The 19,984-nt window shown below is 47.3% G+C and overlaps 1 protein-coding gene across 2 annotated transcripts in view; it reads left to right on the top strand.

The window, feature by feature from the left end:
- Ice2 (interactor of little elongation complex ELL subunit 2) overlaps positions 1 to 2,508 on the top strand; it is a 50,192-nt gene extending 47,684 nt beyond the window's left edge. For both annotated transcript variants that reach the window (XM_045160900.1, XM_045160901.1), the window contains one exon: positions 2,063 to 2,508. In XM_045160900.1, coding sequence (XP_045016835.1) covers positions 2,063 to 2,191 — 129 coding nt within the window. In that variant the 3' untranslated portion in view covers positions 2,192 to 2,508. The remainder of the gene's footprint in view (positions 1 to 2,062) is intronic.
- Positions 2,509 to 19,984: the final 17,476 nt, after the last annotated feature.

Raw genomic sequence — 19,984 nt, 5'->3', positions numbered from 1 at the left:
GAGCTTTTGCATGACCTAGCTTTTTTAATGACATGGTCCGAAATGTGCCGTAGCATAACAAGAAAATAAATAATTTACTAGGAAAAGAGACATTCTTTCATTTCAGGATTTAAAGTGAACAATTCAGTTACCATACGTCACTGGACACTTTTTGAAGGCTTCTTCATGCGTTCTGTCCAGGGACAAGTGCTTAGTGGGTATGACCAGGACCAGGCTATTACACAGCCCAGGATTAGGGCATCAGAAGATTAGATAACATTGCCTTTGCTTGTTTTTCAAGCCAGTGGAAGGCTTTCATTCATCACCTCCATGTGTCTATCCCTCATCGCACATTCATTGAGGATTGGCTTCCTCTTAGCCCTGCTGTGGAAATGGAACTGCGGAGTCCTGACCCAGCACCCTGGGATTCCAGCCTTCGCAGCCAAGGGCAAGCGCGGAGCTTTTAGGAGCCTGGGAGTGACACCTTGTAGGAAACAGAGGTGCAAGTTTACGAAACAAGTGCCCCTGCCTCAGCATGACCTTGCGTCCCTAGTGACCTTGGACTGCACCTCCCTCCCTCCACATCAACAGAGGATCTGTTGGAGAGTCCCATGTGCTTCCGACTTCGTCTTCCAGTCTCTGCAGCAGCTGCATACGTAATATCCCTGTTCTCTGTCTGTACCTCCTGTGACACACACAACCATGCACATAGCCCTGTGACACACACGCGTGCACTCAGCCCTGTGTGCATGCATCTTTCAGTGGAAGTCTTCAGAATGCTTGTGTCCTCAGAAATATGCTGATTACCACCAGTAAGGTCACTATATCTGTACAGAAAACACCAGCTCAGTGGAGAATGATATGGATATGTTAACCACAGCACTTTTCTAGACATCATGTTAGAGATGCGCATTGAATTCAGACAGACAGACTGGCAGGCTGAATCTCTATGTACATTTGTCCTTTCTAGTCAGTCATGTAGGGTATTTTGTTGTTGTTTATTTTTACTTATTTTAGAGTAACAGAGAGAGAGAGAGAGGGAGGGAGAGAGTGGGTGCATCAGGGCCTCTAGCCACTGCAAACTAACTCCAGATACATGTGTCCCCTTGTGCATCTAGCTAACGTGGGTACTGGGGAATCGAACCGGGGTCCTTAGGCTTCACAGGTAAGCACTTAACTGCTAAGCCGTCTCTCCAGCCGTAGTCATGTAGTTTTATACAAGAGAGCAGAGGTGCTGATGGTGACAGGGTCACAGTGAGCCCAGAGTCCCTGGGAGCGGCGCTGGCACTGCTGTCGTCGGGCAAGGACCTGAGAGAGCGTGCTTGGGGTACAGATTTGCTCCTTGGCCCTCCACTGCCGGGCTGGATGGGGTGCACAGAAAGCAGTGGCTAGGGGAGATAGCTGCGGCCCACTGTGTCGGCCTGTCCTTCTCCTTCTAACAACCACCACCTGCCAAGTGACCAGCAAAGTGACAAGAAATCTGCCCGATGGGCCAGGCACTGGGTGCTAGGAGCAGACGGGGGCAGCAGGGGTGCCCCGGCCCCACCACCCGCCTGTCCTTGGCCTGTGCTCTGTGTCCCCGCGGGCTCTGTCCTCACCCTTTTCTGTTTGTCCACGTGGGACTCTTCCCGCGCGTTTGTTTCTTGTTCTCGGGTTCTTCCCCGTGCCCTTCCTTTTCCTCTTCGCGGTTTCCTTGTTCTCCCTCCTGCATGCTTTTTCTTGCTCTCTGTGCCCCTCCTTGTCTTCCGGGCCTGGCAAACCCACCACGCCTGCGCCTCTGTCCGCTTCACCACTGGTCCGCTGCACTTCCTCTGCCTGTTTCTGGATCCGTCTCTCTCCTTGCCCATGACGTCTGCAAACGCTGTTCTAGAAAAGCCTTGTTGTTACCCCACTTTCTCAGGCCGCGGTGGAGAGCTCTGCCTCCTTCCCTGGCTGTCACTGACCACTTCGCTTTTAAAGCAGCCGGGAGAGCGGGGCTCGGAACTCTGCGGAACGCTGTTTCGGGGTGAACGCTCCCTGCCCACAGCCGGGCCGCCTGTTTGCCCAGGTGTGGTGTCTAAGCTCTGCTCTTCCCTTCTCTTAGGTTGCTGGGGCAAAAATGCCAACAAAGAGCCACGGGAATCCCGTTCCCATGGAAACCAAAAGCAGTGGCTTGCCTGTTCAGCAAGTGGAAAATGGAGGTGCGGCTCCCGGTAAAAGGAAAATGACTTAAAGGAAGGAAGTTTCAGCGGAGCCAGCGCAGCAGCGTTCAGTTTGGACGTGGAGGGGAAATGTGCTGCCCGGTCAGCCAGCCAGCGAGGGGCGTCTCCTCCAGTCCGTGGAGACCTTGAAAGCACCGCGTGGCACGTGGAAGGAGGTGGCAGTGGCGTGCTTGCCCTGTGCCACCAGCACTGGGGGAAGCTGGAGGTGGCTGAACGTTGGCAGGGAACCGAGAAATATTTTTACAGTGTACCTTTTCTAAAATGTCTAGAGAGGAGCCATTTACTTTTTTAGGAACAATTATTTTTTTATTTTTTTAAAGAAAGGGTCCAGCTTTCGGGCTGTTTTTTTTTTTTGTTTCTTTATTTCTTTATTTGAGAGAGAAATAGGCAGCAGGGGGGGAAATGGGCACACCAGGGCCTCCAGCCACTGAAAACGAACTCCAGATGCGTGTGCCCCCTTGTCCCCTGTGCATCTGGCTTACTTGGGTCCTGGGGAATAGAACCTGGGTCCTTGGTCTTGGTAGGCAAGCACCTTAACCACTCAGCCATCTCTCCAGCCCAGGAACAATTATTATGTATGATGTTACTAATTTGGATTATACTGCCAGCGCGGAGCCTGGCTGTAATGCTACATATTATTAGAAATAGCAGAGCACCTCAGTTTCGTCTCTGACCCACCCGTGACGGCAGCCTGCATACTCTCCACGGTGACACCTTAAAAATCATGGCAGAGTTCCATGGCACACACAAAAATGGTAAAAACTACAACTTCCTGCCTCTGAAAAGTCACAAAATAGTATTTTCTTGTTGGGCGACCATCGGCTTGTTTTTAAAAAAAAGGGTGCAGAGATGGCTTAGTGGTTAAGGCACAAGGGGACGCATGGCGTGCCCGTTCTCTATATGTCTGCCTCTTTCTCTCTGCCAAATAAATAAAAATTTAAAATAAAAAAAGAAATATTTGGGCTGGAGAGATGGCTTAGTGGTTAAGCGCTTGCCTGTGAAGCCTAAGGACCCCGGTTCGAGGCTCGGTTCCCCAGGTCCCACGTTAGCCAGATGCACAAGGGGGCGCACGCGTCTGGAGTTCGTTTGCAGAGGCTGGAAGCCCTGGCGCGCCCATTCTCTCTCTCTCCCTCTATCTGTCTTTCTCTCTGTGTCTGTCGCTCTCAAATAAATAAATTTTTAAAAAAAGAAATATTTCATGGTGTAACAGGCGTGGTGACAGACACCTCTACTGCTTGACACAAATCCCATGGGAGTGTGTTTACATGCACTACAGAGAGCAGAGACGTGGCTAATGTGGCCCGCAGCCCGAGCGCTCTCCTCGTCTGCGGCGAGGAGGCTGTCCAGGACCACAGCGCGCTCATCACGTGAGCGGGGCAGTTTGTTACTGCAGCTACAGTGGGTTGAAGAAGGCGTGCCTGTTCCCTTTGTAATGAACTCAAACGTGTCACAACTCCACAAGTCATTTCCACAACTCACACTTGCTGCCAAAGGCATTGTTTGTGTTGATTTTGGAATTTTCCATGTTCCACGTCGCCATAAGAAATTAGGCCTAAAAATCTGTGAACTACTAAAGGAACATTGACGTTTTTATCTGGAACCATCGAGTTTTGTTTTGAATTTATCTGGGGATGATATGAAATGTCTTTTATATCAATAAAATCTCTTTAATAATAATTTTATGAGTTTTAATGTCATTTAAAGCACTTAGCTTTTGAGTTTTCAGCTTTGTCATATGGGCACATTTCCCAGAGTGTTCAGTCATGAGTCACAGCACGCAGCCACAGAAAGAGCCAAGGGCTCCTTGAAACAGTGATTGCTTCAGACTCAGCATTGGGACTTTTGTTTTCCCTTGGCTTTCAATTTTTTTAAAAAATAGTTTTATTGATTTAATTGCAAGCCAAAAGAGAGAGAGAGAGAATGGGCACACCTGGGCTTCCTGCCACTGCAGAGGAACACCTGATGCCTGCAGGCTAACCTGGTCTGGGAACTGGGGAAGCGAACCCAGGCTGTCAGGCTTTGTAACCTTCCACCACTGAGCAATCTTCTCAACCCCTCTCACTCTTCTGACATTACATTTTACAAAGCAGAATGCGTGATCTCCCTGGTGACCGCTGGGAAGAGTCACAGCCGCATGTTGAATAACCAAGAACACATAAAGCCCGTTTTCCACCTCTGCTTTATGCATTGCCTCTTTTTTTCAATTTATTTTTAATAATTGTGTTCATTCTATGCTTTAGTTGGCATATAGAGTTTCAGGTGTCATCACAGCATTTTCAAGCACATTTTTAAGAAACATGCTTGATTGTCTTTATGTTCTTTTTCTTGATTTTCAGCATAAAGAATGTGAAATGGCCCGTAGAGAGGGCTCAGTGGGTTAAGGCGCTTGCTTGCAGCGCCAAACGGCTGGGTTCGATTCCCCAGTACCCGTGGAAAACCACATGCACAAGATGGCACATGCATCTGGAGCTCGTTTGCAGTGGCTGGAGGCCCTGGTGTGCCCATTCTCTTTCTCTCACACACACTTCTCTCTCACACACACACACTTCTCTCTCTCTCTTTCCTCTATCTTTGTCTCTGTGTTTGCAAATAAATACTTTCTAAAAAGTGGATTTTGTAAGCAAAGGAGGTGATATCAATTATATTGGCAAAGTTTGGGGGTTTTGGTTTTTTTTTTTAATTTGGGGGGATCTTTTGAAGTAGGGTCTCACTCTAGCCCAGGCTGATCTGGAATTCACAATGTAGTCTCAGGCTGGCCTCAAACTCCTGGCAATCCTATTATCTCTGCCTCCCTAGTGCTGGGACTAAAGGTGTGTGCCGACTACACCCAGTTCGTCTTTAAAAAAAAAAAAAAAATTAATTATTTGCAAGGAGAGAGAGTGGGTGTACATGCTTCTTTGGGAAAATATAAGTTATGCATACATCTTAGAAAATTTAATTCAGCAAGTATTTGACTACAGTAGTGTTTCATGTAGCCTAAAGTGGGTCCCCATTGTTACTGTTTGCTAGTAGAGCTCACAGAATTTGTGGTTGCTTGACTTTCTTCTCGGGTACATGATAATCTCTGAGAGGGTGGCGGTGTTGTGTTGCTCAGTATCACATGACAAACGACTCATCCAGTACTCGGGAGACGAGCTGTGTGCGCATGCACGCATGAGTAAATGCCGAGATACCAAAGATAGATTCTGTTTTGACAACCAGGGTTCAATCCCGAGTACCTACATAAAGCCAGATGCGCAAAGTGGTTCGTTTATCTGGAGTTTATTTGCAGTGGTAGGACGTTCTGATACACCCATTTTCAATCTCTCTCTCTTTGCAAGTAAATAAAAATATTTTTTTAAAAAGAACACAACAATATACTTTATATTTCTAGAAAGCTAGAAGACAAAGATAGAATGGTAGGGCTGGAGAGATGCTTAGTGGTTAAGGTGTTTGCCTGCAAATCCAAAGGACCTTGGTTCAATTCCCCAGGACCCATGTTAGCCAGATGCACAATGGGGTACATGCGCCTGGAGTTCATTTGCAGTGGCTGGAGGTCCTGGCACGCCCATTCTCTCCCTCTCTTTCTCTCTCCCTCTTTCTCACTCTCTCAAATGAATACATTTTTAAAGGACAGAACATTAAAAGAAAGGACTTCTGTGTTTCATCCATCTATGCACTGCATTTTGAACATATTCATCCCTCATCTCCCTTATCCCCTTTCCACTCCCAGTAAACCCCTTCTTCCCAGCTCATCTTCCTCCCTTCATGTCTAGAATGAGGATTTTGACCATATGGAAAGAAGAAAGAAGAGGGCTGGAGAGATTGCTCAGTGGTTAAGGCGTTTGCCTGCAAAATTTAACAACCTGTGTTCAAGTCCCCAGTACCCATGTAAAGCCAAATGCACAAAGTGGCGCCTACATCTGGAGTTAGTTTACAGCAGTTGGAGGCCCCTGGTGCACCCATTCTCTCTCTTTCTCCCTCTCTCTCTCTCCTTGCAAATAAATAAAAAAGAAGAGGATTTTTCACCACAAAGAAATGATAAGTGCTTCAGGAGATAAGCTAACCAGATTTGAACAGAATGTATGCACATTTCCAAATATCATGATATGCTATATAAATACAAATGATTTTTAATGTGTTAAATAAGTAAATAAGCAGGGCAGGTGAGATGGCTCAGTGGGTAGAGCACTTGCTGTGCAAGCTTGGGTACCAGAGTTTGGATCCTCAGCACCTATGTCAATGCCAGATGCGCATGCCAGCCTACCTGTGATCCCGGGGTTTGGAAGCCAAGACAGACTGGCTGGCTTGACTAGCCAAATCTATATACTCTGGATTCAACTGGGAGACCCTGTCTCAATAAATAAGATGGAGACTAATCTAGGAAGACACTCAACATCAGTCTCTGGCCTCCACGTGTGCATACGTCCTTGCACACAGATGTGAACACAAACATGCACACTATACCACATGTATACACTCAAAAATTAAAAAAACATGATCGTTATGACTTAGCAGGCACTAAAGTTATATCCCCTGTTCAGAACATACCTTCAATAATACTAGAGTCTAGAGATTAAATGGATTAAGGTTAAATGGGGCTGATGAGACGGCTTAGCAGTTAAGGCATTTGCCTACAAAGCCAAGGATCCTGGTTCGATTCCCTAGGACCAACATAAGCCAGATGTACAAAGTGGCGCACGTATCTGGAGTTCTTCTGTAGTGGTTGGAGGCCCTGGTGTGCCCATTCTCTCCCTCTCTCTGCTTCTTTCTCCCTCTCAAATAAATAAATATCAAAAATATTTTTAAAAAAGATTAAATGATGAAGATAGACTTGTTGAATGAGAAAGCTGTATTTCTTTTTTTATAAATATTTTTTAAATTTTTTTATTTTTATTTATTTGAGAGCGACAGACAAGAGAGAGAAAGAGGCAGAGAGAGAGGAGAGAGACAGAATGGGTGCGCCAGGGCCTCCAGCCACTGCAAACGAACTCCAGACACGTGTGCCCACCCCCATGTGCATGTGACTAACATGGGTCCTGGGGAATCGAGCCTCGAACTCGGGTCCTTAGGCTTCACAGGCAAGCGTTTAACCACTAAGCCATTCCTCCAGCCTGAGAAAGTTGTATTTCTATAGAACTGAGAAATAGGATCATTTTATGTCAGTTTATACCTTGTGTAATTGATGTTCTAGTTTTTTTAATATTTATTTGTTTGTTTAGTTGAGGGAGAGATAGAATGAGTGTGCAAATGAACTCCAGGCACATGCACCACCTTGTGTATCTGGGTTATGTGGGTCCTGGGGAATTGAATCTGGGCCCTTAGACTTCATAGACAAACACCTTAACCACTAAGCCATCACTCCGGCCCTGATGATTTAATTTTTTTAATATTATTTATTTACTTGAGAGTGGAGGAACGTATGTAGGGCTTCTTGCCACTACTGACAAACTGTACACACATGCACCACCTTGTGCATCTGGCTTTACGTGGGTTTTGGGGAATCGAACCTGGCCTGGCAGGCTTTTCATACAAAGGTCTTCAATGACTGAGCCAACTCCTCAGTCCTGCTGGTTTTTTAACTGTGTAGTCTTGGGTGTCAATGATATGCAAGAAACACATTTACTACAGTGTAAAATAAATCCTGGCACACATTCTCTAAGTATGGCTGCCCTCTGCTCCACTGGCCACAGCTTTGCCCAACTCTGACTTGCAATCTCACACCATTACACAAGTTTCATTTCAGGTCAGGAAGGGTGGTGAGAGACGTTGAGAAATCACAGTGCCCTGGGCTCCAGGGTCCCTGTGCGTCTGTGTGCATGAGGGCAGGTTAATAAAGTGGTTGGTCAGCCCCTAATTCAGTATGGCTTTTTCTGAATGCTACACTCCAGCGCCTGAGAACTTTGGGTCTTAAGGAGCAAGGAACGTGTAACTTAGTAAGTGCCTGAGGCCAAAATGTCATTTTGCATCAAGGACAGGACTGAGTTTGCTGTCAGCCAAAGCCTTCTGTCTCCCAGCAGCTTGTTGCTAATTCACATCCAGAAGGTTTGGGCTGTCAGCAGCCAGCCCAGAGCAGGAAGTAGAAAGATCATGTGACTGAACCAGAAAGAGCACTTGGGTAGAGACTCCCAACTCCTTCATTGGCCGAGGACTGGATCTTTCTTTTTTTTTTTTTTTTTAATTTTTTATTTATTTATTTGAGAGTGACAGACACAGAGAGAAAGACAGATAGAGGGAGAGAGAGGGAATGGGCGCGCCAGGGCTTCCAGCCTCTGCAAACGAACTCAAGACACGTGCGCCCCCTTGTGCATCTGGCTAACGTGGGACCTGGGGAACCGAGCCTCGAACCGGGGTCCTTAGGCTTCACAGGCAAGCGCTTAACCGCTAAGCCATCTCTCCAGCCCTGGATCTTTCTTGTTAATGCCCCCCCCACCACCACCACCACCACCACCGCTACATTCTCTAGGCTATGGTAGCCAGCTCCCAATTGGTGGAGAAGTTCCTACGAGGTGACAAGTCACTGCATTCATGTGAAGTATTATCAGGTCTAATTGGGACAAAGCAACACTCGGGAGTTGGTTCAGTGGATAAAATGCTTGCTATGCAGGCGTGAGTACCTGAGTTCAGATCCTCAAGGCCCACATGCTGTGGTGGTCATCTCAGCCCAGCATGCCTATGGTGAGGAGGCTGAAACGAGAGAATCTTCCAGAAGTTCACAGGCCAGTGAGCCTGATTGCAGTGGTTTGATTCAGGTGTCCCCCATAAACTTAGGTGTTCTGAATGCTAGGTTCCCAGCTGATGGAGATTTGGGAATTAATGCCTCCTGGAGGGAGTGTATTGTTGGGGACCGGCTTATGGGTATTAAAGCCAGTTTCCCCTTGCCAGTGTTTGGCACACCCTCCTGTTGCTGTGGTCCACCTTATGTTGGCCAGGGGGTGATGTCCACCCGCTACTCATGCCACCGTTTCCCCCTGCCATCGTGGAGCTTCCCCTTGAGCCTGTAAGCCAAAATAAATCTCTTTTTCCCAGAAGCTGGTCTTTGTTGGGTGATTTCTACAGCAATGCGAACCGGACTGCAACGCTGATGAATACAGTGGTGAACCAGAGACCTTACATCAAATAAAGTAGGAGATCAGGACTGATACACAGAGTTGTTCTCTGACCTGTACATGCACATTGTGGCATGCATGCTCACACTCACATACACATTGTACACACACACCAAAAAAAAAAAAAAAATTAATGACATGTTCCGTTTGAGCTAAAAGGACTTTGCCAGACTGCAGAAGAAATGTCATTCCGAGGCTAGAGAGATGGCTCAGCAGTTACGGCGCTTGCCTGCAAAGCCTAATGACCTAAGTTCAATTCCCTAGAACCCACAAAAAGTCAGATTCACAAAGTGGCACATGTATCTGGAGTTTGCAGCAGCTGGAGGCTTTAGTGCGCCTATTCTCTCTCTTGCTCTCTCCCTCTCTCCATCCTTTTTTGCAACTAAGTAAATAAAAAAATATTTGTGCTAGAAGAAACAGCTCAGCATTTAAGGTGCTTGCCTGCAAAGCCTAACAATCCAGGTTCAATTCCCCAATACCCACGAAAAGCCAGATGCATAAAGTGGCACATGCATCTGGAGTTTGTTTGCAGCAGCGAGAGGCTCTGGCATGCCCATTCTCTCTCTCTCTCTCTCCCTCTCTTTCTGTTTGCAAATAAAACATTTAAAGAAATGTCACTGAGGAACAGAGCAGGATGAGCCTCGCACAGGGACAGACACTCGTGGCATGCTGGAATGACAGCTCAAACGGGGGGAAAAGCCTGGTCAAGCTGCTTACCTGAGCAGGGATGGCAAGCTGGGAGAACTGGTCACGGAATCTCCTTGGGGGCCTCGCTACTGTGAACATTCTGCAGAGAGAGGACAGAGGGAGAGAGAGAGAGGATGGGCGCACTAGGGCCACTGGCTGCTACTGGACTCAAAAGGTTTGTCCAGGGAGGTGGCAGTGAGGTGGGCAGCCCAGCTAACCATCTCTTTGGGGAAACATGGCTGCGCTTGAGATGGAGCAGGATGGAGGCTAAGGGAGTTTGAAGGCAGACGCAGGAGGGGAGCTGCTTTTGAATCAAGCCCTAAGGACACAGCGATCTGTCCTTCCTGGCACGCCATCCACTTTGGGTCTGTGGTTCCCAGCCAGGTCTGCCATACTTCCAGGAATGTGGTCAAGCCCAGGGGGCAGCAGGTGTGGGCGTGGGTCACGAGCTCCTTGGAGCGGGATGGCAGGCACGTCATGGGACGGTGAGCTGGAAGGATCAGATATCGTCCCTCCCTTGAGGGCTGAGAGCTCACTAGAGTCAGAATTCCAAGTACATCACTTACAATGGACTCTAAATCCGGAGATAGAAAGACACTTAGACAGTTGCCAGTCACGGTGGCACACACCTTTAATCCCAGCACTTGGGATGCAGAGGTAGGAGGATCGTTTTGAGTTCAAGACCAGCCTGAGACTACACAGTGCATTCCAGGTCAGTCACCTGGGCTAGAGCGAGACCCCCCATCTCCAAAATCCAAAACAAATAAGCAAATAAAAGTATTGGTCACTAACGGGGGCTCGAGAGATGACTTAGCGGTTAAGGTGCTTGACTACAAAGCCTAAGGACCCAGGTTCAATTCCCCAGGACCCACGTAAGCCAGCTGCACCTGGAGTTCGTTTGCAGTGGCTGGAGGCCCTGGTGTGCCCATTCTCTCTCTCCCTCTCAAATAAATAAATAAAAGTAAAATATTCTAAATAAGACATTTAAGGTATTAGTCACAGTTGAGGGCTGGGAGTGAGCAGCCTGGCGTACCAGGGCATGTGGCAGTATGGTGGCGGATGCCTGTAATTGCATCACTTAGGTGGGAGAAGCAGCAACATCAGAAGTTCAAAGTCATCCTTGGCTACCTAGGGAGTTTGAGGCCAGCCTTGGCTACATAAGATGCTCTCAAAAAAAAAAAAAGATAATGATAATTTATTTCTTGATTTTTGTTTTGCATGCATATGCGTGCCTGTGTGCTTTTATGTTTATATGCACGTGTGTGCACATGTATGTCTGTGTGTAAGCAAGTGGAGGTCAGAGGTTGATGCTGGGCATCTCCCTCTGTTGCTTTCCTCATTATTTGCTGAGACAGTCTCTCGCTGAATCCCGAGTTCACTGCTTTGGTTTAGCTGGTCTAGCTAGCCAGTGAGCCCTGGGCATCCACCTGCCTCTGCCTCCCAAGTGCTGGGATTACAGACGCACCCTGTATTATGTGGGTACTGGGGACCCAAGCTCAGTTCTTTGTGCTCATGTGGAAAGTGCTTTTTCCACTAAGCCACCTTCCCAGGGCCTTATTTATTAGTTTATTGAGACAGGGTTTCACTATGTAACTCATGCTGGCCTGGAACTTGCAGTCTTCCTGTGTCAGCCTTCTGAATGCTGGGATTACAGGAGTTAACCACCATGCCCAGCTAGTGATTACCTGTTTGTTTGGTTGGTTGGTTGGTTGGTTGGCTGGTTTCTCAAGGTAGGGTCTTACTCTAGCCTGAGCTGACCTGGAATTCACTATATAGTCTCAGGGTTGCTTCAAACTCACAATCATCCTCCTACCTCTGCCTCTCAAGTGCTAGGATTAAAGGTATGTGCCACCACACCCAGCTTTTTGTTTCTGTTTTTTTTTTTTTTTTTTTTGGTTTTTTGAGGTAGGGTCTCACTCTAGTACATGCTGGCCTGGAATTAGTCTCAGGGTAGGCTTGAACTCATGGCAATCCACCTACCTCTGCCTCCAGAGTGCTGGGATTAAAGGCGTGTGCCACCACACCTGGCCATGCCCAGCTTTTTCTAAAAATATTTTTCATTTTGATTTTTTGAGGTAGGGTCTCACTCTAGCCCAAGCTGATCTAGAACTCACTCTATAGTTCTACGCTGGCTAGAATCAAAGGTAAACACCATCACACCTGGCTGAGTATTATGTTTTGTAATGTTCTTTTTATATGTTTATTTATTTGAGAGAGAGAGAGGTAGACAGAGAGAGAAAGAGAGAATGAGCACAACACTGCATCTGGCTTACATGGGTCCTGGGGAATCAAACCTGGGTCCTTATGCTTTTTGCAGGCAAGCTCCTTAACCACTGAGCAATCTCTCCAGCCCTGAGTGTTGGTTTTGGAGAGACTTTGCTAATGTATGAATTTGCTAAGCATGAGTAGGCCATCACTGAGACTTCCCATTACATTTTGAACACTTGGACCCTTCACCTAAACTAATTATGTTACCATGGTGTTGCATTACTTTGAACATTTATTGTGTCAGGATCCATAAAGCTTGATTGGGCTGATAGATTTCTACTTCAGATCTCATGCTGTAATCATCAAATTCCCCTAAAACTAGAGGACAAGTCCAACTGAATTCCTGGAATAATGCTATCCAATAAGGGCTTTTCGGACCTTTAATTGTAGCAGCTTTTCTGACCTCCCAGTGACCTTTGCTCTCTTACTGTCACCGGCCTTGGCTCCAAATGGCCATTACAGCTTTTTCCTCAAAACTCCACAGTGGTGACCAGGATTTGCATCGGCTTGGAAGGCAAGACCTTCATGGAGGAATTGCAAAGATCCTCTCACAATGGAGGCATTAATCATATCCTAGGGGCCAACCTCATCACCGTGCGTTACATGTTTAAAAATAAACAGTCACACCTCTGCCAGGCCACTTCCGGTCCTGACAGAATGCAAGGGTGCATATTACATTTCCTCTCTCACATTGCACAATGACTTCAAAGAAGTCTGAGTAATTGAGCGTGTTGGCCACGTTGGGGTGGCTGGCTTCCTTTCTTTAAGGGTTAACCAGCCCTCTCAGGGTTAAGCATCCCTATACTTATACTCCCCTAGCATTTATGTTACATGTCTGATACGCTTCTTTGTTTGTTTGTTTCTTATTTATTTGCAAGCAGAGAGAGACAGAGAGATGGACATGTTAGGGCCTCTAGCCACTGTAAACAAACTCCAGATGCATGTGCCACTTTGTACATCTGCCTTTATGTGGGTACTGGGGAGCAAGCTCCTTAACCAGTGAGCCATCTGGCCAATCCCATGTCTGATACTTTTGCTAGAGGATAATTATTTACTTCCACAAGGCTGTGTTATTTCCTATGGTCTTACTGCTGGGCCGACTTGCTCATGAGCCTGGCATTCAGTGACACTAAATATTTATCGCATTAGGTGAATCCACCTTGCCAGTTCTTAGAATGTTAGAGCCAGGTGGATCCAAGGAGTTTTTCTATTCTAGGGAAATGGATAGACAAAACCAAGTATGCTTGCTTCTGTTATAGGACAAACACATCACTTTCAAACTTTATAAAAAATAAAATATTGTAGAGCCAGGCATGGTGGCGCACACCTTTAATCCCAGCACTCTGGAGGCAGAGGTAGGAGGATCGCCATGAGTTAGAGGCCACCCTGAGACTACACAGTGAATTCCAGTTTAGCCTGGACAACAGTGAGATCATACCTCATAAAACCAAAAGAAAAAAAAATGTAAAACATTTGATAAGAAGAGAATTTAGAGGTTGGAGAGATGGCTTAGCAGTTAAAGGCACTTGTCTACAAAGCATGATGGTCTAGGTTCAATTCCCCAGTACCCACATAAAGCAAGAATTTGTTTGCAGTGGCAAGAGACCCCAGGACATTTCTCCTCCCCCCCCACCAATAAATATTTTGAAAGAAGGGGAAGCTGGGCATGGTGGCGCATGCCTTAATCCCAGCACTCAGGAGGCAGAAGTAGGAGGATCATCGTGAATTCGAGGCCACTCTGAGACTACATAGTGAATTCCAGATGGGCCTGTACTATATTGAAACCCTACCTCGAAAAACCAAAAAAAAAAAAAAAAAAAAAGAGGGGGTGATTCAGAGCTGGGGATGTAGCTCAATGGGTAGAGCGCTTGCCTAGCATGCGTGAGGCCCCGGGGTCAATCCTTAGCACTGTATAAACCCTGTGAGTGTCAGGTGAGGCAGGATGATCAGGAGTTCAAAATCATTCTGTTACAGAGCGTTGAAGCCGACACCGGTTAAAATGAGATCCTGCCTCAAAAATAAAAAGGGGGTGGGGGAGTATAATTAATAGTTAGAGAAGAAAAACAGGGAACTGGAGAGATAGCTCACTAGGTGAAGTGCTTGTGTCTCAAACATGAGGAACTAAGGTTTGATCCCCAGAACCCATGTGGAAATGCTGAGTGCAGTGGTGCAAGCTTGCCGTCCCAGAGCTAGGGAGGTGGAGACAGGTGAACCCCTGGGGCTCACTGGCCAGCCAGGCTTGGCTGCTTAGGCTAGTTCCAAGCCAGCAGGTGACCTTGTCTCAAAAAAGGTGGCTAGTACCTGAAGAGTGACATCTCAGATGGTCCTCTTGCCCTCCATATGCACTTACACCAACACTTAAAAAATATTTTTTTGTTTTGGTTTTTTGAGGTAGGGTCCCACTGTAGCCCAGGCTGACCTGGAATTCACTATGGAGTCTCAGGGTGGCCTCGAACTCGAGCTGATACTCCTACCTCTGCCTCCCGAGTGCTGTGATTAAGGACCTGTGCCACCACACCCGGCTTTTTTTTTTTTTTTAATTTTTAAAAGTATTCTTAAATTTTATTTATTTGAGGAGAAAGAGAGAGAGAGAGAATGAGCATGACAGAGCCTTCAGCTGTTGCAAACGAACTCCAGATGCATGTGCCACCTTGTGTGTCTGGCTTATGTCCTGGGGAATTGAACCTGGGTCCTTTGGCCTTACAGGCAAATGCCTTAACTGGTATGCCATCTTCCAGCCCCTTTTTAATTTTTTTAAAAGTATTTTTATTTATTTGAAAGAAAGGCAGAGAAAGAGAGAGAGAATATGGGCACGCCAGAGCCTTGAACTCTGGACTCACGTGCCACTTTGTGCATCTGGCTTTACGTGAGTGCTGGGGAATCAAACCCAGACCGTTAGGCTTTGCACACAAGTGCCTCTAACCACTGACCCATCTCTCTCCAGCCCCACACGCATTTTTTAAAAGAAGAAAAATGGATACACTGGATTTTAGGACTCCACAGGAAGGAGATATGAGTTAGGAGCCTTGGGAGTTGGCCTTTTCCGTTCTGTTTTTGGTTTGGTTTTTACAGTGCTGAGACTAGAACCCAGAGCCTCACACATGCTAGGCGCTTTACCAGGGAGCAACACCCCACCCCCCTCTCCCTATCCTGTCTCAGAACTTCCTTTGGGACTGCCTAACCTGAGCCCTGCAGATTTGTTTTGTCCCTCTGTTGCTATAGCTGATGAGTCATGGAAGCCAGAGGCGGGAAAAGCCCGGTGAGATCACTGGGCTCTTCTCCAGAACAGATCAGATCAGATCAGGGAGTGGAGCCTGGGAGCTGGGAAGCGTCCCCTCTGGTTTGAAATGGGGAGAGGAACACTGAGGAACGCTGCTGACAGAGCTGACAAGAGCCACCCGCCCATCTGCGTCTTTGGCTTCTAGCACAATCCTGTGACTTGCTCTCTTAGAAAGCAATCCAGCGCCCCCCCCCACCAACCCCCGGAAAAAGCAGATGGCCAAGTGTTAAGGAATTCCACTAAAGTTCAGTTGCCTGAGGAATGAAGTTGGCTTATGAATCACCCTGTGATGGTTTGAACAGAGTCTTATAAAACTTGAGACTCTGTTTTGGCAGGGTCTTATGAATTTAGGAGTGAGTCAGGAATTTACAGGTAATTGTGACCAGATGCTGAGAGACTGGCATTGGAAAGGTAGGCGATTCTAGGTGTACCTAGGTCAAGAGCCCAGACTTCCCGCCCAGTCCTCTGTGTCCGTCTCACAGGACACACCTTCCTGCTGCTATTTCCACTCCCCTCTTCCTCCTTCTCCTCATCTTGGTTCTCTTCCTCTTCTTCCTCATTCTCCCCTCTTGACACTGCTTGAAGAGATGGCTTAGTTTCCATACGAAGTCCAACCCAACCGGCCTCCGCCAGCCAGCACCAGGTGTCACAGCGTCAAGGGCAGGCCGCTCTGCAAGCCTGTCCCTCGCCTTCTTTGCATCTCTGCTACTGGTTTCTCTGCTCTTCCACTGGGGGAGCCATGGTGTCACCCCTTGTTCCCATTCCGCCTGTTGCTTTACTTCTTTGACAGACCACAGCGTTCATGGCTGCCGTTGGTATCCAGCTCAGCTCTCTGCCAGACTCACAGCTCCCAGTCTCCCTAAATCAGATCTGACCAGTGGGTTACATGGGCTCTCCACCCTTTCCCACCTGACGGAGTGGAGTGCAAAGAATGTTTGCACACTATGCGTGGTAATGTCCACGTGGTAATGTCCGTGTGTATCCTCATACATCCCCATATCTACTTACTAACTGTGGGGGTTTGATTCAGGTGTACCCGGTAAACGTAGGTGTCCTGGATGCTGGGTTCCCAGCTGATAGCAACTGGAAATTAAAGCCCCCTGGAGGCGATGTTTTGTTGGGGGCCCGCTTATGGGTGTTACAACCAGTTTCCCCTTACCAGTGTTTGGCACACTCTCCTTTTGCTATTGTCCACCTTATATGGGCCAGGGTGTGATATCCATCCTCTGCTCATGCCATCATTTTCCCCTGCCATCGTGGAGCTTCCCTTTAAGTCAGTAAGCCAAAATAAACTTTTTTTTTCCCACAAGCTGTTCTTGATTTCTATCAGCAATGCGAACCTGACTGCAACACTTACCTATGTTACATGAACACAGGTTCCCACTACTAGAATGCAAACATCTTAAGGGTATTTAACAGCTCTCTCTCAGTTACTATTTTGATAATACTCAATACAATTTTATTTGACTTTGAAGTGACATTTCTTTTTTTTAAGATTTATTTTATTTATTTATTAGAGACAGGGAAAGAATGGGCGTGCCAGGGCCTCTAGCCACTAAAAATGAACTTCAGATGCATGCACCACCATGTGTATCTGGCTTACGTGGGACCTGGAGAATCGAAACTGTATCCTTAGGCTTTACAAGTGCCTTAATCGCTAAGCCATCTCTCCAGCCCTGAAATGACATTTCTTAAGTACAGTTGTACATTTGAATTGTCTAGGGACAAGAACATGTTGAGGTCCTCATATCCAGAGTCCGAATTAAAGCAGCAGCTTTTGGAGGACAGACAGTAGCTGAGGAGAAATGGGTGCCAGGTCCCCTTTCCCCCAAGGGGCTGGGGAAATTTCTCAGTGGTTGAAAGTGCTTACTTGCAAAACCTGACTTTCTGAGTTTGAGTTCCACATAAAGCCAGATGCACAAAGTGGAGCACGTATCTAGAGTTCATCTGCAGTGGAAAGAGGTCCTGGCATGCTCATACACACTCTTTGTTTGCTAGAAAATAAATTTTATTTATTTTTTTGTTATTTGAAAGAGAGAGATATAGAGAGAGGGTGGAGAGAAAGAGAGACTAAGAGCACACCAGGGCCTCTAGCCACTGCAAACTCCATACACATGTGTGACCTTGTGCATCTGGCTTATGTGGGTACTGGGGAATTGAACCTTGGTGCTAAGGCTTCAAAGGCAAGCACCTTAACTGTTAAGTCATATCTCCAGCCCTGCAAATGAATTTAAATTTATGTTTTTAATTTTTGAGATGGGGTTTTACTCTAGCTCAGGCTGACCTGGAATTCACTATGTAGTCTCAGGGTGGCCTCGAACTCATGGCGATCTTCCCATTGACCTGGAGCTCCCCATGTCTGCTAGATGAGTTGGCTAGTGAACCACCATGATCCCTCACCTCTCTACCTCTTCAGTCCTGGAATAACAGGCATGTGCCATGAAACTCAGCTTCTTGCTAGGCATAGTGGCTCACACATTTAACCCCAGTGCTTGAGAGGCAGAGGTAGGAGGATTGATGTGAGTTCAAGGTCAATCTGAGACTACATAGTGAGTTCCAGGTCAGCCTGGGCTAGATTGAGACCCTACTTTGAAAAACAAAAACTAAACAAAACAAAAATCAGCTTCTAGGTGGGTTCTGGGGACTGACCTCAGGTCCTTAGGCTTCTAAGACAAGTATTTTACAGTCCTTAAAGACCTAGTTTTACAGCTAAAAGGAGAACTTGGTATTTTTCAAAGTTCCTATTTTCCAGCTTGAAAAGCCAGAATCAGGGAACATAAAAGATTGGTCCTAGTACCCCTAATTTGCTTAGGATCCAGGACCTGAACCTGTTCTATGATGGTGAGCAACCACTGAGAAATTTCCCCAGCCCCTATTACACTTTAAAGCCCCCCAGCAGAGTTCATTACAGTCAAGTCAGCTCCTCATCGTGGAGACTTGTTAGAAGCCTCACGTTGGATGGGGTTAGGAGTCACCAAGAGGACCACGGGGCGCCTTCTCGGACGGTACTACTGGCACACAGGCCCAGTGCCCTGAGGTAAAGTTGTAACCAAGACAATACCAAGGCTACATGAACGAAGATGCCTCCTCTATCCTCCCTAGAAACTTCTCATTCCAGAGCTTGTCTTATTAGTTGTGTCATTTGCTCAGCAAAACTTGGTGTCCTTCACGCACTCGAGATGGAAGTCCTGCCCAGGCTGCAGATTCACAAATGGTGAAAACAGGATCGGTATCGAATGTTTCAAAATTTATAGTTTTACAGTATTTCCCTTGACGGCACACAGTGCTGTTGTGACCCAACATTTCCTTTGTTTTGTTCATTGGTTTTGTTTGATTGTGCTTTCTTTTTTTTTTTTAATTTTTAAATTTTTATTAACATTTTCCATGATTATAAAAAAAAATATCCCATGGTAATTCCCTCCCTTCCCTCCCCCATTCTGGTCTGTTGAGGTATCCAAGTCAGCTGGTGACCAAGTGAGACCCTTCCCTGGTGCAATCCCAGTTACCTTGGATGATTTTGGTCTCAGTCAAGTTGCTGCCTGGGTCGTCGGGCTGCTGTTCTGATTTCTGGAGCTGGGCACTGGCTTTTCCTGTGGGGCCAACCGGGCCTGGCAAGTGTGGCCCTGCAGATAAGCACCCCTGCTTCTGGAACTGCTGCTGCTAAAGCTGCCACTGCTGGGTCTGTAGCCACTGCTGCTGAAGCTGCTGCTGCTGGGCCCACTGCCGCTGCTCCCCCTGAAGCCGCTGCTGCGGGATCTGCCGCCGCTGCCGCTCCTGGGTCTGCTGCTGCTGGGGCTGCTGGTACCGGTGCTGGAGCCGCTGAAGTTGCTGCCGAACTCTGCTCCTGCTTGGGTCCCGCTGTTGGCTAAAGTTGACGTGGCCGGGTCCCGGGCCGCTGCTCTGTTCGCCGGAGCTGGGCTCAGGCGGTGGGGGAGGGGAGGGAGCCGCGGCTGCTCTGGTTGTATCACTGCTCCACGTGTTCTTCTACCTCGCGGTCTGCTCCTCCGCTGCTCGCTGCCGCTCTCCCCTCACGTTTCCCGAGTTGCGGAGAGCGCGGTGTGAGGGGAAAATCCCGCACCTGGCTTTTCCTGCGGCTCGAGCTGGTCTGGCGGCTTTCTGCTGCGCCGTGGTCACGGCGGTTGGCCGAGCTGCTGGAGCCGCTTTTCCCGCCTGTGCAGGCTCTGGATGCTCTGGATCTCTCCTACTTCTCTGCTGCCACTTCAATTTCCTATACACCTCACTTTTTAGTAAAAGTGTGTATTTTGCTGAGGTTTTTTTGGTCTTTCCCCCCCCTTGGCTGCTTTGGCGTGGTGCCTACACCGCCATCTTAACCGGAAGTCACTGATTGTGCTTTCTTAACCATGGATATAACATATCATTAAAAAGATCTCAGTGTTCCCCAAAGCCTGGCACAATCTGTCATAATCTTAATGTGTAAGGAGGCAATCTCGTTTCATTAGCTATGTGTATCAGTTGCCTTT

Source organism: Jaculus jaculus, chromosome 10 (genome assembly GCF_020740685.1).
Source record: "Jaculus jaculus isolate mJacJac1 chromosome 10, mJacJac1.mat.Y.cur, whole genome shotgun sequence".
Taxonomy (NCBI): Eukaryota; Metazoa; Chordata; class Mammalia; order Rodentia; family Dipodidae; genus Jaculus; species Jaculus jaculus.
Note: the sequence above shows the minus strand (reverse complement) of the source record. Positions and strands in the feature narration are given on the sequence as shown.